Genomic DNA, 19,082 nt, shown 5'->3' with positions numbered 1-19,082 from the left:
GACGGTGGTTGGCAGTTGTATGCTGGAAACGAAGGGGATGATTTTGGTGGTACGTGATCTATTCTCTAGGGCCATCAAGGTACGTTGGACGACTTGCGCCAATCACGCGCCAAAGTCCGTCCTCGTGTTCGCATCATCTGCGACATTCATCAATCTCATGACACAGACGCCCACGCGCTATCCGAGCTCGGGGTGCTCAAAGATCTGCTGTTCTGTCTTCGCTCTCTCTAATCCACTGGTCTAGCTGCTGCCTGTTGCGCACGCGAAGGCCAACCTTGAATGGCTTTGGTTCCATCTGCGCGCTTGTCAGTCATGCATCTTCCTGGAACATAATTGGACAAACCTACGGTAAGACTGGTGGGAAGAGCATTCGCATCCAGTGCATCAAGAACTGGACTGTCTCTTGGATCCTTCGGTGACACGAATTGGAACGCCGTGATGAGTCTCAAAAATGCAGTGTACAGCTCGCGATTGCCCAAGTGACTGCCTGCACACATTCGACTGCCAGCTCCGTATCCGAAGTGCTCGATACCTGACATCTCCTTGTCCAGATATCTCTCGGGCTCAAACTTGAAGGGGTTCGTGAAGTGCGATTCGTCGTAGTTGGCCGCGTAAGCGTTCATGTAAAAGGTAGTGCCAGAGGGAATCACGGCGCCTTGCCATTCGATATCCTTGATGCTGACTCGTGGCAGACAGATTGGGATGACGGACCAGAACCTCAGAGTCTCTTTGACTAAGGCTGTGATGTAGGGAACCTTTTCTTCGACCAGACATTTCTCCCATGCGTCGCCGTTCGGATATACCTTGTTGATCTCATCAAGAGCCCGTTTCTGGATCTGTTGACCGTGCTCGGACGAGAGATATGCCAAACACATGACTAGGTTTCCTGGAACGGTATCCAGGCCGGCACTGACCATCGTAAGACAGATGGACATGATCTCGGCATCGTTGAGCTTCGCTTCCGGGTCCTTGAGAATATTGCCAGTAATGCATGGTCGGTCTGTACCGGTTCTAATCTTCTCTTTCAGCATGTTCAGCAATTTCGTCATGTATGCTGTTCTACGCTGCTTGTACTCGAGTGGCTTCTTGTTGTTCGATGGCCAAAGTCTCATCAGCGGGATGTAGTCTTGCCAGTTGTTCGATGTGGACCTGAAGTTACTGATCTCACGCTCAACATGAGTGATTTCTTTGAGCATCTCGTTGTCGATGCTGCCTTCAATTTTGATGCCGTAATTGAGGGTAAGACTCGTGCTCAAAGCGTATCGCTGAAAGTATGGATTGGGGTCGATGTCGATGGTACCATCTTTCGAGTCCGCAAGCATCTCCTTGATCGATCTTGTTGCTTCAAAGTCGATGAAGGGCATGTAGCTTTGCACTGCAGGACGATTGAGAGCGGTTGCTGCTGCCTTCCTTCGTTCCTTGCAGCTTGGGTCCCATGGAGAGGTTCCGATGGTGAATCCGCTCGAGGACGAAACCACGGTGTGGAAGGTATGCAGGGTAGGTCGAGAGATCAATGCTGATTGGTTTGTGACCCACAAGTGCTTGACGGAATCGAAAGTGTTTGCGAACACAATACGCTGTTCCAACTTTCAGCATGTTTATCCGCCGTCACTCTGCCATGGAAGGCTTACCTTGTTTCCTAAGCGGGTCTGGAAAACTGGACCATATTGCTTCGCCCACTTTCGAGCAACGAGAGCATGGTCGGTTCCCAATTGAAGCAAATTGCCAAACAGAGGCACTCCAGGAATCTCAGGAAGATTCTTGATTCTGGGAATGTCGGACGAATTGAGGTATCGAACAACGAGAAATACCACAAGAGCAGCAACACCAATCACCACTGGAGAAGGCATGTTGGTTGAATGAAGTTACAATGCAAAAATTGGTAGGATTGCGATGGCCAACTTTTGCTGCTTCTTACCAAGTCTTATACTCTTACTGGTTCAGCAAAGACCAAGCCCACTGGGCCCCGCTTCCTCGTGTGGAACGTCAAAAGCCAGTTGTCTTGTGATCACTGGTCCCTTCACGGTCATACCATCCGCTATGTCGTTCCCCGCCTTTGTCTTGGTTTGGTAGAAGGTGCTGCGGATGTCGAGCCGGCGCGGAACAGATCCGCACCATCGCGGAACCAGGTGAAAGCACCCTGTTACGTACTTACGTTTCGACCGGCAAGGGATTAGCCGGGCACACTGGGATCAAACTGTCCATCAGGTCATTACAGACGAGGCGGTAGTGTAATTATGTATGAACACACATCATAATGGAATCAGAACTTCATGCTTGGTGACTTGAACGTAGGGTCAACGCAGCCGAGCACTCAGCCTGCTGCAGTGCACGTTCAAACAACCACCAGAAGGCAAGATAATTTCCCAGTAAGCGAGCCATATCAACAAATCACCTTGTGTTTGAATAGCTCGTCGGACAAACTTTCTGTTTACTGAAGGCTAAGATGAACTTATAGACCTGGTGTAATCTTGGTACATTTGCCAACAGTGAAGCAGATGAGAGAGATGTCGGATCTTTCTTGATTCCAGCTAGAGTGCGATGCAGAATATGATGCTGGGCTGCTACGAACACAAGTCTCTGTGCTTAGAGCAGCTAGATAGATACAGCAGGGATGATGTTGCCTTTGCATTCTCCAAAGCCCACTCGCAATCCATCTTCGCCGATACACACTCCCCTGATGGTGACTTCATCACCATCCTCCAAGAAGACACGCTGCTCACCACCTTCAAGCTTGATGACCGTTTTACTGTTTCTGTTTTGCTCGAGAAGACTGCCACGCTCAGATGCTTCTGTCCCTGAGATGGTGCCAGAACCTAGCATATCTCCTATACGCATGGGGCAACCGGTAATAGAGTGGTGGGTGAGCATCTGGTTGAAAGAAAAGAGGAGGTTCCTTCCTGATGTACGAGAGATTGTGGTGGTGGCACCCGAGGAAGCTGTTATTGTACAAAATCAGCATACTGTTTGGCGTCAATTATGTAGCCACTTACTTCTGAGCTCAACTTCCAATTTGATGTCGTAGACATTGTTCTTGCTTTTCTCCTTCAAATAGTCCAAGACTTCCACGTCGTTATCAAGGCCAGATGTGCGATAGGGCTCGAGTGTGTCACTCAGAACGACCCAAGGGCTAATAGAGGATGCAAAATTCTTTGCAGTGAAAGGCCCTAGAGGTACGTACTCCCAGGCCTGGATATCGCGAGCAGACCAGTCGTTGAGCAGCACGACGCCGAAGATGTAGTCTGGGGCCTCGTCGATGGGGATTGGCTCTCCCATGTTGTTGTTTTTGCAGATGAACGCTCCGAGCTCGAGTTCGATGTCGAGCTTTCTGCAGGCGCTCAAGATAGGCTTCTTGATCTCAGCTGTAGGATCCTCAAGTATTTGGCCAAGTGGTCGACGAACTGGCGTGCCAGACACGACAATGCTCGAGGCACGCCCATGGTAACCCACTGGAAGGTGTTTGTAGTTGGGCTGTAGAGCGTTTGAGGCCCCTCGAAACAGTTCACCTACAGTGAATGCATGATTCAAGCCAGCATAGAAGTCTGTGTAATCACCAATCTGCATGGGGACATGGTTCTTGACATCCTTCAGAGGAATCAAACAAGCCTCTTGAACCGATGTATTGTCCTTCAAGATGTCTGGAAATGGCGTCGTTTCCAAGAAGACTGACTGGAGATACTTGCGAACGGCTGTGTGCATGGGTCGTCCTAAGCCGGCGAATGCGTTTAGAGTTGTGTCCGAGAAGACGTGCTGATGGGGTTGGATCACTGACAGAGCTGCGAAACCATTGTGAGTTGAAAACTGATCCAGATCCAAGGCGTAATCTCCAATGGCAATAGCAGGTCTTGGTGTGGGTCTAGTGCGAGTGCTGATGATGCCGAATGGGATGTTGGCCAACGAGAAATGGCAGTCGGCAGCAATGGACAGCCAGCTTTTGAGAGCCATGATTGCAGAAGCGTTGCGTAGAGATCGAATGGTCACTATGGTTAGCTCAACCAAAGATCTAGACAGCTTCAGAGCGGTCGTTGACTATTGTGTTGCGGAACGTTGATAGAGCGGAGCTATTCCGCGGTTGCTCAACTCCAGCCCCTCCACAGCCCCTCCTTCCTAGCTACCCCTCACAAAGGCGCGCCGATTCCGTGTGAAGTTAGACTGCTATGCCGTAGCTCACGATAGGGCGCGGATTGCAGCAGACGATCTTTGAAGCAAGACAGCCTGTCGTGCTGGACCACAGTATTTAACTCACTTTCCTGTCAGAAGCATCTGAGCAATTACAACACACAGTCCCCATAATGCCGACCACGCAATTCAACGTCCAAGAAAAGTACCGATACCAAAATGGCTTCAATAGCTATCACGAGTAAGACGACTACGCCAGGTGAGGGTCATGGACTGAACCACTGACATTTTCCAGAACCGAAGCCGTAGAGGGCGCATTGCCCATAGGAACAAACTCTCCTCAGAAGCCACCATATGGACTCTACGCCGAGAAGTTGTCGGGAACAGCATTTACTGCACCAAGGCATGAAAATCAGCAAACGTGGCTATACAGGATACTTCCGGCGTCAGCACACTCAAATTTTGAACCACGAGAACATGCAACATTCAACACAAACCCGGAAAATCAGCGAGGCCAGAAGATTCACCAGATTCCTAACCAGCTCAGGTGGGATCCTTTTGATCTAGATGAGACGGTAGACTGGATCCATGGCCTTCACTTAGTCGCCGGCGCTGGCGATCCGAGTATGAAGACAGGCGTCGGTATCTACATCTTTGCAGCTGGCAAGGACATGGATCCTCATGAAGCCTTTTACAGCGCAGATGGCGATTTCCTGATAGTGCCTCAGCATGGTGTGCTAGATATCAGGACCGAGCTCGGAAGGCTCCTCGTGCGACCAAATGAAATTTGTGTCATTCCACGCGGAGTAAGATACCGTGTAGATCTGCCAGAAGGTCCTGTTCGAGGTTATATTCTCGAATTGTACCAAGGGCACTTCACGCTCCCGGAACTAGGTCCCATCGGGTCGAACTGCCTAGCCAATGCGCGCGACTTCCAAGCACCCATAGCCGATTTCGACGAGGATACAGACTCCGAGTGGACGCTGACGACCAAGTTTGCTGGTCATCTCTTTGCTGCGAAGCAGAAGCATACGCCCTTTGATGTGGTAGCATGGCACGGCCTGTACTACCCTTACAAATATGACTTGGGACGCTTCTCTACTATCGGTTCAGTCAGTTTCGACCACCCCGATCCGTCTATATTTACAGTCCTTACGGCGCAAAGCGATCATCCAGGTACAGCGGTGGCTGACTTTGTCATATTCCCACCTCGTTGGCTGGTGCAAGAGGTAAGTAAAGTCTACCCCGTCTGCCATGCAAGACTCTTGCGCAGCTATTAAATGGCAGCTAACAGAAATCAGGACACTTTCAGACCCCCTTGGTACCATCGCAATACGATGAGTGAGTTTATGGGCTTAATCCATGGGCAGTACGACGCAAAGACCGGAGGTGGATTCCAACCAGCTGGAGCATCACTCCATAACGTCATGTCGGCCCATGGGCCAGATGCCAGCACTCATGAGAAGGCGTCGAATGCCGAACTGAAGCCCATGAAGGTAGGAGAAGGGTCAATGGCCTTCATGTTTGAAAGCTGTTTCATGGTAGGAGTAACCGAATGGGGCCTCAAGAAGTGCGCCAAAGTGCAGGAAGACTACAACGAAGAGAGCTGGACCCCCCTGAAAGCACATTTCAAACGACCAAAGAAGGATGTTGGTGAAATTAAAAATGGTGGTGAGGTTGAAGAAGGGGCAATTGGAAGTGTAAAACAGGTGCCTCATTGGACTTGATGGACAAGAGCAGCTCAGATAGCGTATCACAATGCAGTAGTCCTAGCTCAGATGGCGTGTCGCAACGTAAAAGTCACATTGCAGCCCAATGATTGTTTTCGGGAGTCGATGAGGAATGAAGAATGGCTCGGGCCTTGAACGGGACACGCGAGGAAGCAGAAGCAGCATGCGTGCGGGTGACAGCGCCAAGCTTCTGTTTCGATTGCAGCACCCAGGATGTGGAGAGCTTCTCCAGCATTGCTTGTCGATAAAAGAGACCAGTCCGCCCGCTCGCGATTCCTCGTCACCATCACAGTTCACTTGTCGCGCGACAACTTCTTGCACTCTCTCAACTCGACACCATCGTCACCTTCATCGCTATCGCACTAGCTTCCGTCTCCGACTTTGCACTTTCGTTGCCTAGAACAGACTGGCAACTGGCCCCAAACCCGACACGAGAAACAATCAAGACAACGCGCCATGCCCGTGGCCTAAATCGCACTTTCACCAATGCGCATCATCACTCCCGAGAACCTGCACTACCCCATCACCGTCACGAAGCTATTTCGTCAGCCGCAGGACCAGATCGATCACAATGCGCCCCTGTTCGCCTACCAGTACACGACAAAGGTGCTCGAGGGCGATGAGGAAACACGCGAGGACGTCTTGGTCGACCGCGTGTGGTACTCGACCTTTGAGAGCACTGCCGAGGGCACCTTGACCGAATGGCACATTTCGAAAGGACGCGTTATAGGCGGGCCCGGGTGAGCTGGTCTTGATCCCCTCCATGCTACCTGATCTAACCCACCATACAGTGCTCCCATCGCCGACGTCGAAGAGGCCTGCAAGCACGAGGTACAGTTCGGAAATCTATGCGCCGATTGCGGCAAGGACATGACAACAGTTTCCTACAACACCGTCACACGCGACACGGACCGAGCAACCGTCAACGCCGTCCACGGCCATACCTCGCTACTCGTCTCGCGCGCAGAGGCTTCCAAATCAGACGAAGAAGCCAAGCGACGTCTTCTGTCGTCGCGTAAACTCTCACTTGTTGTCGACCTCGACCAGACCATCATCCAGGCTACCGTAGATCCTACCGTCGCCGAGTGGCAGAAGGACCCTCAGAACCCAAACTACCCCGCCGTCAAGGACGTTCGCGCCTTCCAGCTCATTGACGACGGCCCTGGTGCAAGAGGTTGCTGGTACTATATCAAGCTGCGGCCCGGCCTGGAAGACTTCTTAGCCACCATCTCCAAATACTATGAGCTGCACATCTACACCATGGGTACTCGCACCTATGCTCAGAACATTGCCAAGATTGTGGATCCCGATCGCAAGATATTTGCCGACCGTATCCTCAGCAGAGATGAGAGCGGAAGTTTGACGGTCAAGAATCTTAAGCGCCTCTTCCCGGTCGACACCAAAATGGTCGTTATTATTGACGATAGAGGCGATGTCTGGCACTGGTGCGACAACCTCGTCAAAGTCACCCCCTACGACTTCTTCGTGGGCATTGGCGATATCAACTCCAGCTTCCTCCCGAAACGGCCTGGATTAGAGCCAAGGCCAGCGAGTCTTGCGAGCGCAGACGCCCCATCTACACCCGACGCAAGTTCAATAAATACTTCTCCGGCAGACTCTCCAACAAGCAAGGTTTCGGCCATTGACCAACTGGTATCCATGGGTGGGGGTAATGATCCTACCAAGCTCAAAGAACAAACGTCGGAGCAGGGTGAGGCCATCGCTGCTCAGCTTACCGACCGACCTTTGTTGCAGAAGCAAAAGGTTTTGGATGCCGCAGAGGAAGACAGCAATGGAACAGCCGAAGCATCCTCTGACAATGATGCAGCTTCTGCGCCAGATGCCCCGGTCGACGCGCATAACAAATACCGCCACAATCTTCTGCAAGACAATGACACCGAACTCCATTACCTACAGCGCAGCCTTCAATCAGTCCACTCTGCCTATTTCGAAGCATTAGATCGAAAAGCTTCCGGTCCTCAAGATGGTCGTGTCGCTGAATTACGACCCGGCTCTGATAACAACCGTAGAACAGACAACCTTAACAGCTTGCCGGATGTTACCAGCATCATGGCGTCGATGAAGCTCAAGGTTCTCAAGGGTGTACACCTAGTTTTCTCTGGAGTCATGCCGCTCGGAGTTCAGGTCCAAAAGTAAGTGTGATGATTTTCCACGTATCGCAGCGCACTGTGACTAATGTTGGCTACAGTCACGATTTCGCAATTTGGGCGAAAAGCTTTGGTGCTACAGTATCAGAAAACATTACGAAGCGTACTTCACATGTAATTTCTTCGCCATTACGAAAGACGGCCAAAGTTAGACAGGCTGCCAAAAAGCCCGACAAGATCAAAATCGTGTCTCAAGATTGGCTGTTTGCCTGTTTGTCGCAATGGCAGAAAGTAGACGAAGCACCATTCCGGTTACACGCCGACCTGGAGAACGAGCTAAACGAGCCAGCCGCCAACGGACAAGGTTCGCCTTTCGATGGTCCAGATCAGAATGCCCAATTGTCCTCATCAGACGAGGAGGCTGCAGTCACTGAAGAAGAAGATTCTGTTGAAACCCCTGGCACCGAGAACGAAACCGATGCGCGGGAGCAAGCAGAACTTGAAAGTTACATGCCCGGAGCACGTCGCGGATTGAATCCCGCAGATATGATTCAGGATTTCGTTGGGTGGGATCAAGAGCTTCAAGAATTCTGTGGCGACATTGATTCGGATGACGATAGCGAACAAGATTCTACTCGTTCAGAGCCAGATGATACAGAATCGCTTCCCAGTGCCAAGAAGAGGAAGAGAGGCGAAGACGGGCAGTCAACCGACGATGAAAGCGACTCAAGTCTGAGCTCCAGTAGACTCGAGCGAAGGAAGAGGAAGGCGCTGGCCAGAACAACAAGCCTTGTCAATATTTCTGCCGTAGATGACTCGCAGAGGGTCGCGGCTGAAGCTCAGAGCGGTGATCAACAGAAGGTCTCGACAAACACCGGAGACGATGTCAATGATGAGGATGAGGACGACTTGGATCTTGAAGCTCAAATGGAGGCAGAGATGCTTAGACAGGCTGAAGAGGAAGGATATGCATGAGTGAGGTCTTCTCTGATGGGGTTGCTCGAACATGATAGGCAGGCATAGCAAGGCGTTTTCGGCGAACATCTTGGAGATGCATAGGAAAGGAACTTTGGCGCATGTAAGATCGTCTTCTCAGCAGAATATCAGTTCACATGAACACCGGTTACCGTACGCGTCTGCATCAAAATTATGGTCACTACTGTATCTAGGTGGATGGCAATCACGATTCACACCGGTAAGGAAAGAGAACCAAAAGGAGATTCAATTTGATAAGGTCACAGAAGAATGAAGTGATTGATAGTATGAATATCTTTGTTTGTGTTCGTAATTCTCTCCGCGTATCTGTCTGGCCCGTCCCATAGACCCGTCCCTCTGTCGGTCGCAGGTATAGCTCGTGGACCATTTAATTTGGCGAGATCGTCTCCAGCAATATTGTCAGCAACGCCATGATCGTCTCCATCATGGATCTCATACCATATCATCGTCTTCGTCTTCGTCCATATAGCTCGCATAGTCTCTGATGGGTATCTTTGGCCTTCTACTGAGCTCATAATCGAGAACGTCGCTTCTGGGCTCGATGTACTGCCTCGGTGCCCAGCTGACTGGCACTGCCGTTACCTCTTCTCTACCATCCGCGTTGGTTAGAGTTGAGCGAAGGAATATGAGCTGGTTGTTGCTGTCTTGGCGGCTGGGGATCTTATCGGAAACTCCAAACGCAATGAGTTTGAGGCTCGAATGTGTAGGCAAAGAAGTGAATGGTGTGAAGAGAAACAGTTGACCAGCTTGCCAGCGAAGCAGCTCAGTGTACATGGACCTGTCGAGGTTGGCCTTGAGAGGTGAGCAGCTCGGGAAAGTACTGATATGCAGAGTTATCAGGTGTGACAAAGAGCGGATGCTGAATTGGTATGTATCCCAGGAGGGACTGTTAGTCCTCAGGATGCTTGTAGGTGGCCATGCGCAACTGATCTGACGCAGTTTCGTAGCACTCGAGCAGAGACGTTGGAAATCGTCATTGGTCCAGACGAGTTCATCGTTCAAGTTCTCCGAAGCGTGGACAAGAAGCACTTCCAAAGTTTTACCGTGTTTGATGATGCTATCGACACTCGGCATAGCTTTCGCACTTGTCAGGTCGATGTAAAGGTCCTCAATGCCTTCGACGAGGCACAAAAAATCGTCGATGGCTGTCAAGGCATCATTGTCCGAATTGTCGTTGTGCTGGATCTCCAGGCAGCGAAGTTTGCGAGGGAGATGAGCACTCTTGCAGAGCAACGAGAGTAAAGCGTCTGCACCAGAACACTTGACAATACGCAACGTCTCGATTTGAGTGAAGTCAACAAGGCGACCGTATGTGTCCGCACAATGCCTGAGGCCAACGTCTACCAAGCGAATGGAACGTAGGTGGACAAAGGGTGGGTCAATGATTTTGTCAAATGGAAGTAGGTGCTGAAACAGAGTTCTGTTCACGAGTCCTGGCCCTGTGGGACTGTCATTGAGCTCTCGTGTCGGGTAGTGCACAGGACCATGCGAAAAGTTGGTGTGCAGAATCAACTCGGTCAGCGTCTTCATGTTCGACAGGAAGAATCGACCAAGCTCCAAAGTTGGCACTGAATCCGGGTAAACAGCAAGTTTTGAGCAGTTCTTGTAAAGGTCTGCGTAGTAAGGTGCTGAGGCCTCGAGTTTATCGACAGCACCCGCTCCGTCGAGTCTGAAGGCAGTCAGCCATTTCAACCTCCTCTGGCGGCTGAGAAGTATCAGGAAAGTTTCTTCATCGAAAGCGAGCCAAGGGGACCACTCAAAGTCTTCAAGAATATTCTCAGGCAAGTGATCGATGAGCATTCGGATCACCGGCTGAGCACGTGAGTTGTCGGCATCGGACAAATCGTTGGTTCGAAACTCGTTCATCTGAATTCTGAGCACTCTGATCCATTTCAATCCAGCATTGGTGGACTTCAGCATTGCACTCAGTGTCAAATCTGATCGTCTGCCTATTTCCAGGCTCACGGTGTAGTAGAGCAGCTTGACCGCGACATCGTACAATCGTTTTGATGTACGACAGAGCGATTTGAGATCTGATTGTCGATAGATCTATGACTGGTCAGACTACTCGCTGCGTGCATCGTAGAATGTACAGTGGACTTACGTGCTTGACGATGTTGGCCTGAATTTCCGGGCAAAGCTCGTTCAGATTGCGTGAACGAGAATCGTCTTGACCGTGTTCAGAGTGGCTGTCTTCAGTCGGTTTGGTGACCTCCGGCTCTGGTGGCGGTGGTGGCGCATCCTGACCAGTCATCTTGTTTGGTGAACAGTGTGTGTTGGTATGGGTAAAGTCGAGAAAGTTATAATACTTGTGTTGGTAATTAAATCCCTTTGCACGAGATCGAGAAGTGAAAGGGTTGTGTGTCGACGACTGACGCGCGCGCTTTGGTTGCGTGGGTGATTCGTTGTTGCAGCCTTGTGTATGCACGAGGCGTTGGCTGCATGAGGTCAATCAAAGCCAGTCGTGCTTTCCCGAGGGCGAGTGAGACGAACGAACCACGGCACTCAGAGTGAACGGTGAATCTGATATGAGCAAACAATGAATCGCATCTGTCGTTTGTCAATGTGTCTGCGATACATCCAAATAAATCTTGTGTCTATTTTCGTTGTTACTGGACCCTCGTCCAGAATCACACCAATGTCGAAAATTGATATCTATACCAGATGCTATTCGTACCTTGGCACGTATTATGGCTGAGTGTACCCGACACCACAATAGTCCATCTCCTGGTCGGAAGGTGTTTCACTGTCACCATTCACTTGCCTTGGAGCCCTGTGGCGCCCTGGTTTACGCTATAGTATCGATCAAGAAGCCAACTCACTGCTGCTGTTTACGCAAGAGCCACGAAGTATCAATATGACCCCACGACAGACATCATGTCGCAGAGATGAAGGGTTTTCATGTGGTTGGCTGAAACGGAAATTGTTCTTCGCTTACAAAAAACACAGTGACAAGGAATCAAGTGGCTTGGTGTGGTTCAGAAGATTCCACACAAACATCAGTACACTGGTATGGGAGATGAGTGCTGGGCAGCAAAGAGCCAATTCCGAAGCCCTGACAAGAATCTTCCAGTTCCAGACACTGTGTTAGTCTAGGGACCTCAGCGTTTGCACCTAGATCTGCACAAGAGACCGGAAGTTTATGAAGTGAGTTGTGACCTGATGAAGTGATTCGGCGACCGGAGACAGCATCGTACGCATGTGGGCTGGGAAAACAGTCCAGCAACAAATTCCAGAAATGACCAGAAACTTTTATTCCAGCCAGACCCATTCCGCCACAGATGCATACTCTGCATCCGGAGAACTCTCAAGCTTCTTTTCAGAAGTCTTGTGATCAAAGTCGCTCTCCAAACGGGTGTCTCGGTTCCATCTTCCTTGCTGAGATAGAGTACGGAATCGGAGCGTGGTCCATGCCATTGACTCTGTTGGTGTCCAGTTTTGGTCCGTGGGAGATATTTCTCCGGTCTCCAGGTCTTGTGCATACGGCCTCGTTTGCTTCCTTCAAAATCATGGCGGTATTCGACGATATCAGCGGCTGCTCTCAATGAATGGGTCTACCAATTTTAAAGATATTGGGCCTTTCGATAGTCCTCTGAAGGAATACGAAGTACATTGGCCTGAGATTCTTGTGCCATCGCAATTGCAACTCGATCCTTGGTGGATACAAAGGAAGTCCTCCGATTGGCTGCACTTCCGAGGCTGGCTGACTAGGGCAAGTTGAGGGATCTTCTGTCGTTTCCTGTGCTTTCTTGTTCATCTTTCCTTGCGTACAAACGGCAACATCAACTGCTGCTGGTATGTTATGGTGTTATGGTGTTGTGGTGTTGGATGATAATGTTGATCATCTGAACTTTGAACGTAAGTCGAGAGGCACGAATGCCGCCACCCGCCTTGGATGTTTCATCGTAAGGGAATGCAAAGCCCCTGTGACAGGCAGGACGGTGCTGCGGCCAGCGTGAGACTGACCTATGAGGAAAGTCAATTGACGCTGCGGTTTCAGCCCCCAGGTGTGAGGGGGGAAATTGGGCTGTAGGTGCAATCTAACAAACCTCACCTACTGGTCGTGTTAAACGGCACCAAAAACGGGCGACTACATGTTGCCAAAACATGGCTATCCTCATAAAGCCAAGTCACACTGCGTGCGATTCAAACAAGTACACATCTATTTTCATCTCTTGTTTCCGTTTCATTCAATCACATTCGTTCAAATACCCCGGACTGCGTTTGCGATCCTCTCGGCGTCTTCTTTACCAGTCACTCCCTTGCATCCACGAGCTCTTAACTTTCTCTAATCTGCGCAAACTCTCTCACACGCATCTCACACTCCTTCTCGTCCAATTCACGAAACACGCTGCCTCTCGTCAAGCATGCTGTCCTCCATGAAGATCGCTGCAGCCATTGCTGCCCTGGCCACTGCTGTCGTTGCCCAGTCTGACACCATCCCAGTTACTGGCAAGAACGGTGATGCTACTATTCAGAGCCACAACCCCGCTGGTGTCGCATACATCGCCAGCCTTACTCCTACCAGCAAGAGCAACATCTCTGGCAATGTGCTCGCCCTTACCAGCTCCGACATGGTCGGTGTCAACTTCCAGATCGCCTTGACCGGTCTGCCTTCCGAGGGCGGTCCCTTCCGTAAGTAGCAAGCACACTCAACCACGCCAAAGATCATTATTGTCTAACCACTTCTTGTTACAGTCTACCATCTCCACGACTACCCTGTCCCTGCCGATGGCAACTGTACTGCTACTGGTGCTCACGTCGACCCTTTCGTGCGCGGCGAGGCTCCCGTGTGCGACCCTGCTTCCCCTGCTACTTGCCAGGTCGGTGATCTCTCCGGCAAGCATGGCAAGCCAACCAACGAGACTTTCTCGGCTACGTAAGTTGTCCAGAATACCCAACCAACCATTGTGCCTCGACTGACCTCAAGCAGCTACGTCGACAAGTACGTCTCTACTGTTCCCGGCGACGGCTCTTTCATGGGCAACCGCAGCATCGTCATTCATTTTGCCAACAAGACCCGCATCGCCTGCGCCAACTTCGTCGACTACACCAATGGCACTGCTGGTGTCAACACCTCGAGCTCTGCCAACGGCTCTTCCTCTGCCACTGGCTCGTCGACTCGCTCCAGCGCCTCGCAGACCGGATCTGCCACTTCCAGCAGCGCTTCCGGCTCTCGTACCAGCGGTTCTGCCAGCTCTTCTTCAGGCGCTGCCGTTAGCACCGGTGCCGCATCTCAGATGCTTGCCGACAGCGCCCTTGTCGCCCTGGTCGGTGGCCTGGCTATGTTTGCCATCTAAGTCTGACCATACCCCTGTCAAGAAGGCAATGATGCCGCTGTGTTTTCTGTAATTCTATATGGCTCGTACAATAAAATGAACAATTGCTTTGATCCATGACATTTCCACCCTCGCCGTGATACGCTCTCGCATAGCTGTGAAAATGCACAGTGTTTTTGAGATACCTCGCTCTGTCCAAAGAGAGCGTTCGTCAGTACCCTCTCACTGGAGGATGCAGTGTGTTTGAAAATCATCTTGCATTTTCACGTGTGGTTTCAAGTAGGGATACGGTTCCTGGAGATTCAGAAAATCGCTAGGACCGTCTTCCTCCGTTGGAGGAAGCGAAGTATTCGAAAATCACCTTGCATTCTTACAGGCACATCTCACAAACGACTCGATCGTGAGAGCATAGTAAATCTGATATCGACGAGAGCCTCTTGCCGCCTTGTGTACCTCTCGACTTCTCGACTTCTCGCAGGCCCGAAACGACTAGTTCCGAGCTTTGCACGTGCAGTGGTTCAACATAAATTGACTATAGCACGTGATGTAAGCGGGAACTTTATCAGATGTATATCGTTCGAAGCCTGGTCCGCGGCCTCGAAGATGCCCCGTGCTATGTTTTTCTCGTGCATTGGTCCCGATGCAAGTGGACGTGTTGAGCATTGGGGACATGACTATTCTCCATGAACCAATGTCGAACAAGCGGACCGGGTATACCAGCGTATCTTGCAGTTCGATCTAGTTCAGTACGTGTTACTGCTCTCATGCCTTACGATCGTGACAACTCAGCATACTCGGCCACGGAGAAGATTGTACAATCTGAGAGGCCCGGCTTACACGCCGGATGGATGATCCGGATACTCAAGCGAGTAACGACGCTCTACCAGCACCGACGTGGTTTAATACGCTAGTGCGTTGCCTCCGGGTCCTGGATTTACCAGTGTTCGACAAACGAAACAACGTGATTAATGATCGAGTGTCGTGACCTGTGTTATCATTCGACTGCCGTCGGGCATTGGAATCTTCGTGGGGGAGGCTTCGGCAGCAGAGCCCTTTGTGGTATCTTATTCGTGCACTTTAAGAACATGAAAGTTGTTGGTCAACACTTGACCGCAGAACAGGTTTGGATGCTTTGATTATTCACATGCATTCTCTTCACTCAACCGTTCCACTCTATTGCACATTCTCCACCTTCCAGACCTTGACAGCAGCATCGGCTCCAGAGCTGATGACCTTTGAGTCTTCTGTCCAGGCAATACCGCCAACGCCGTCCTTGTGGGCATTCATAGCCTTTACCCGCTTACCTGGGTCAGCGAGACTCCAGACGAAAATGTTGGTATCAAGACCACCACTGGCAGCCTTCTCGCCATCTGGCGACCAGGTAATACAGGTGACACGAGCAGTATGGGCAGACCAACGGTTAGTTGTCAGCGCCCATTCTGACGGCGATGAGGATGTGTAGACGTATATTTTTCCGTTGCTTAGACCGACAGCGAGACGGTTTGCAGACGACGACGAGAAAGACAGGGTCGAGACGGCAGAAGTGGCATCACGGAGCTCCGCGGCGGGAGACAAGGCGTTGCCCGAGAGTGTGTAAATTCGGACGACCTTGTCTTCTGCGCCGACGGCAACGATGTCACCCTTGGCGGCAATGCTGGTAGGTGTGAAAGAGACAGCCTGAGATCCAACTTGCTCGCCATCCTTGTAGAGAGTGAGGGCGGAGTTGGTGGCCACCAAAGTTACAGGCTTCGAACCTGAAGATGCGACCGCAACGCTCTTGGGCTGACCTTCGGTCTTGCTCGAGGAACCAGTGAAAGAATGTGTCGATGAGTCGATGGTTCTCAGCGTGTCGTCCCAGGAAACGGAGTAGATACGGCCATCGCTTTCCGACGATCCAAAAGCGCTGACATAGTTCTTAGGAGATTCGCCATCGACGCTCTTAGCCTCAGCGGTTGAAAGGTCCCAAGCACGTACGCGACCATCGTAGCTTCCAGTCCACAAAGTCTTGTCCTTGGGGGTATATCCAGCGGCGGTGATGGCCTTCTGGTGGCCGTGAACGACGCGTACAGGCTTGTCTTTGCCTTCTTGGAAGTAATTTAGGTTGCCGTCCAGATCAACACTGATTATAAGGCCATCGCTACGGCCGCCGGGCCAAGTGACACCAACCTGCTGGTGGGGAATACTTACGACACCCTCTTCACCCATGCGCCATGTCTGGACACATTTACCAGCCTCAACATCCCAGATCTTGACAGTCTGATCAGCACTGGCGGTGACAATCTTCTTTGAATCCTGGGACCACGAAACACCAAAGATGCTACCCTTGTGCTCTCCTTCACCGATCTGGTTCTTGGCCTCGCCCGTCTTGCCATCGTACAGCCAGATACGTCTGTCACTACCGACACTGACAAGAGTGCTGCCGTCGGGGCTGAAAGCGGTGCCGTAGATAAACTTGTCGTGCTTTCCACGTAGACTGGTGTTAAATTTGAAGGGCGCTCCATGGTAGAAGACCAGGCTGGTATCGTCTGAGCCAGTGGCAGCACGCAGAGGACGCTGCTGACGGATTGACACGGAGTTGATCTGCGAGCTGTGACCAGAAATCTCACCAACGCTGTTGCCGCTGTCGGCAGTGATGCAGTGGCCGAAGCGCTCTTTGCCGTCTCCGACGGCGATGATACGCTGCGAGTCGCCGTCCCAGGCAATGTCGTTGATACGACCAGCAATGATGTGGTATTCTCCCTTGGTGGCACCCTCACCCTTGCAGTCCCATACGCGTACGGTACCTGAAACATCACCACTCGCTACGTAGAAGCCGCTGGGCGAGAAGCGAGCGACAGTGGTCTGGGTAACATGATCGGTGTATTGTCTTGCGATGCTCGGGTCGTCGATGTTGCGGACAAAGATGGACTTGTTGGCTGCGTAGGCTATCGACTGGCCATCCGAGCTGGAACTAAGGGGTGTTGACTGGCCTCGAGTCGTCGAGGGGGACGCTGCCCAAATGCCGTCTGTCGGCTTCTTTGTTAGTTGTCTGTAGCCTGAAGTTCCTCTACGGCACAACGCTCACCTGCTTTGATCGACATTTTCTCTATACTGTAGAAAGATTGCTGAGGGAGGTCTGTTTACACCATAGCTTATTGTGGTTACCTACTCCATGGCGGTGAAACACCGTCATCGCTTGGCATCCCACCACGCCCGTGGGGTCTGGTCGAGGAGTATGGACCTCGATGACTTTCAAACACGCATACAAGTTTGTTCAGCTGTTCCTCACGTCCTGAAAACGTCAATCCATTGTATCTCCCAGCTGTGCAGCTTTTGAATAGATCCTGATATCTTATCAGTCGTTCAGACTGGACAGAGGCTGGCCATCCCACGGTTTTAGCTGTGGTTGTGACCAAGTTATCGACTCGCGAGTTCAATCGACGTTCACGCCCCCAAGTAGCTTCCACATACACAAAACGCACTGGGATACATTGAGCGGATGTATTCTGTCATTTTGCTACTTTCTGAGTCCCATAACCTTGGTATGTGGCACTACAAGATATTATGACCTTAGGAGCAGGGTTATGGCTGCAGCATCCAGTCTCGGCTATCTCAAAGATCGGCATCAAGCATGCATGTGGCTTTCATGCGGCACACTCGTGTCCGATCTCCAGCCGGCAACAACATCCATTTCAACAATTAAGGGCAGAATGTCTGCTCTGGAAGACCAGTTTGAATAAGTATTGAAAGCCTAGTCACTCTTCGATCTCGTGAACCTCGTGCATTCTGATAGTGATGGTTCGCGGTAGACGTGGTCTCTGGAGACGCGTGTGCTTGGTAGCCTGATCAGTGCTGGCCGACAGCATCTCGTCTCGAGTGCTCAACATTCCCACCATAAAAAGCCAAGGTACGGAGGCAAAAGCAGGTAAGTTACTGTACCTGCACGTCGTTCACCCGGGCCCCGCGAGCTCAACCACCGCCGCCGCCGCCATCGACGTCAAACTCTAAATGTCCGCCCGCCCAACGCGCGTCCCCCTTGCCCAGACCAGTCTCGATACTCAGCTGTTGTTCCTGGCTGCCATGCTGTCATTAGCGTGTTCCTCTGGCATGGATAGAGAAGATGATTGGAGCAGTGGCTTTGTACTGCCAAAATGGGCATGGCTATGCTGATCTAAACACGAGCAGCGGGATCTTTTTTTCGTTGTGTGGATGAACAGATCGGTGGGAAAGTATTTGCAGGATCGCTCCTTCTCGTCTTGCAGCATTTAATCAAGTCCTCCTCATCTCGTCTGTGAACATCTGCTCTTTCATCCTTCCTACTACAAACATCATCCTATCAAATCACATTCAAAATGCAGTTCAAGTCCCTCGCTGTCGTCGCCCTCTCTGCTGGAGCCCTCGCTGCTCCTGAGAAGAGACAGGCCACTGATGCCAACCTGTAAGAGTCGCCAAATCTCACACGCTGCCTGATTCCATGTGCTGACCTGTCCAGTGCTTCCATCTACCAAGTTCTCCAGACTGCTGTCCCTACCTCGATCGCCTTGGAATTCCTGACCAACTCTGCTGGTGTTTACTCGTCCGTCGCATCTGAGTTGGCCGTCAGCTCAACCCCATCCTGGATCGCCGCTCTCCCTAGCGATGTTCAGTCATACCTCATCGGCGTTGCTCAGACTCCCTCAGCAGCCAGCTCTGCTATCGCAAACGCTACTGCTGCAGTCGCAAACTCCACCTCTGCCGCAGCTGGCGGTCTCATCACTTCGGCCCCAGTCATTGTCAACGGCACCACTGTCGTCAACGGCACTTCTCCTGCTGTCATCGCAGGAAACGGCACCGCCCTTGTGAACGGAACCATTCCTGCTACCATCAGCAAT

The 19,082-nt window shown here is 51.3% G+C and overlaps 8 protein-coding genes across 8 annotated transcripts; 4 read left to right on the top strand and 4 right to left on the bottom strand.

The window, feature by feature from the left end:
* Positions 1–196: 196 nt before the first annotated feature.
* On the bottom strand, positions 197–2,183 carry M438DRAFT_321481 (putative cytochrome P450; the record flags this gene model as incomplete). Its single annotated transcript, XM_029902919.1, has 3 exons — positions 1,632–2,183; positions 348–1,577; positions 197–295 (listed from the first exon to the last, which is right to left on the bottom strand). Exons 1-3 carry the CDS (start codon positions 1,848–1,850, stop codon positions 197–199), a joined length of 1,548 nt encoding a protein of 515 aa, XP_029759347.1. The 5' UTR covers positions 1,851–2,183.
* A 412-nt stretch (positions 2,184–2,595) lies between these two features.
* M438DRAFT_356548 (Fumarylacetoacetase) lies at positions 2,596–3,945 on the bottom strand (the record flags this gene model as incomplete). The annotated part of the gene is made up of 2 exons (XM_029907109.1): positions 2,596–2,939; positions 2,994–3,945. The coding sequence occupies 2 exons, from the start codon at positions 3,943–3,945 to the stop codon at positions 2,596–2,598; spliced, it is 1,296 nt and encodes a 431-aa protein (XP_029759346.1).
* Positions 3,946–4,292: 347 nt separating this feature from the next.
* On the top strand, positions 4,293–5,846 carry M438DRAFT_321475 (Homogentisate 1,2-dioxygenase; the record flags this gene model as incomplete). The annotated part of the gene is made up of 3 exons (XM_029902918.1): positions 4,293–4,360; positions 4,415–5,348; positions 5,421–5,846. 3 exons carry the CDS (start codon positions 4,293–4,295, stop codon positions 5,844–5,846), a joined length of 1,428 nt encoding a protein of 475 aa, XP_029759345.1.
* Positions 5,847–6,101: 255 nt separating this feature from the next.
* Positions 6,102–8,974, top strand: M438DRAFT_346795 (uncharacterized protein). Its single transcript, XM_029905767.1, has 3 exons — positions 6,102–6,589; positions 6,641–8,002; positions 8,059–8,974. Exons 1-3 carry the CDS (start codon positions 6,336–6,338, stop codon positions 8,930–8,932), a joined length of 2,490 nt encoding a protein of 829 aa, XP_029759344.1. The 5' UTR covers positions 6,102–6,335; the 3' UTR covers positions 8,933–8,974.
* Positions 8,975–9,213: 239 nt separating this feature from the next.
* M438DRAFT_299502 (uncharacterized protein) lies at positions 9,214–11,231 on the bottom strand. Its single transcript, XM_029902027.1, has 2 exons — positions 11,058–11,231; positions 9,214–11,002 (listed from the first exon to the last, which is right to left on the bottom strand). The coding sequence occupies exons 1-2, from the start codon at positions 11,205–11,207 to the stop codon at positions 9,386–9,388; spliced, it is 1,767 nt and encodes a 588-aa protein (XP_029759343.1). The 5' UTR covers positions 11,208–11,231; the 3' UTR covers positions 9,214–9,385.
* Positions 11,232–13,187: 1,956 nt separating this feature from the next.
* On the top strand, positions 13,188–14,356 carry M438DRAFT_346792 (uncharacterized protein). The gene is made up of 3 exons (XM_029905766.1): positions 13,188–13,588; positions 13,652–13,832; positions 13,887–14,356. Exons 1-3 carry the CDS (start codon positions 13,321–13,323, stop codon positions 14,251–14,253), a joined length of 816 nt encoding a protein of 271 aa, XP_029759342.1. The 5' UTR covers positions 13,188–13,320; the 3' UTR covers positions 14,254–14,356.
* Positions 14,357–15,405: 1,049 nt separating this feature from the next.
* M438DRAFT_375606 (tricorn protease domain 2-containing protein) lies at positions 15,406–17,312 on the bottom strand (the record flags this gene model as incomplete). Its single annotated transcript, XM_029908591.1, has 2 exons — positions 15,406–17,237; positions 17,297–17,312. 2 exons carry the CDS (start codon positions 17,310–17,312, stop codon positions 15,406–15,408), a joined length of 1,848 nt encoding a protein of 615 aa, XP_029759341.1.
* Positions 17,313–18,563: 1,251 nt separating this feature from the next.
* M438DRAFT_243105 (uncharacterized protein) lies at positions 18,564–19,070 on the top strand (the record flags this gene model as incomplete). Its single annotated transcript, XM_029899565.1, has 2 exons — positions 18,564–18,649; positions 18,704–19,070. Coding segments are annotated over 2 exons (453 nt in total), but the record flags the coding sequence as incomplete, so codon positions are not given.
* Positions 19,071–19,082: the final 12 nt, after the last annotated feature.

This window comes from Aureobasidium pullulans (assembly GCF_000721785.1).
Source record: "Aureobasidium pullulans EXF-150 unplaced genomic scaffold scaffold_12, whole genome shotgun sequence".
Taxonomy (NCBI): Eukaryota; Fungi; Ascomycota; class Dothideomycetes; order Dothideales; family Saccotheciaceae; genus Aureobasidium; species Aureobasidium pullulans.
The sequence above is the reverse complement of the archived record's forward strand: the minus strand, read 5'-3'. Positions and strand labels throughout refer to the sequence as shown.

Excerpts from the sequence above, each read along its gene's own strand:
- M438DRAFT_346795 (XM_029905767.1), top strand. The coding sequence starts at position 6,336 with ATGCGCATCATCACTCCCGAGAACCTGCACTACCCCATCACCGTCACG. Across the intron at positions 6,590-6,640 it reads CGCGTTATAGGCGGGCCCGG|TGCTCCCATCGCCGACGTCG; the intron begins GTGAGCTGGTCT and ends CCCACCATACAG. Across the intron at positions 8,003-8,058 it reads CTCGGAGTTCAGGTCCAAAA|TCACGATTTCGCAATTTGGG; the intron begins GTAAGTGTGATG and ends TGTTGGCTACAG.
- M438DRAFT_299502 (XM_029902027.1), bottom strand. The coding sequence starts at position 11,207 with ATGACTGGTCAGGATGCGCCACCACCGCCACCAGAGCCGGAGGTCACC. Across the intron at positions 11,003-11,057 it reads AGGCCAACATCGTCAAGCAC|ATCTATCGACAATCAGATCT; the intron begins GTAAGTCCACTG and ends GACCAGTCATAG.
- M438DRAFT_346792 (XM_029905766.1), top strand. The coding sequence starts at position 13,321 with ATGCTGTCCTCCATGAAGATCGCTGCAGCCATTGCTGCCCTGGCCACT. Across the intron at positions 13,589-13,651 it reads TTCCGAGGGCGGTCCCTTCC|TCTACCATCTCCACGACTAC; the intron begins GTAAGTAGCAAG and ends TTCTTGTTACAG. Across the intron at positions 13,833-13,886 it reads AACGAGACTTTCTCGGCTAC|CTACGTCGACAAGTACGTCT; the intron begins GTAAGTTGTCCA and ends GACCTCAAGCAG.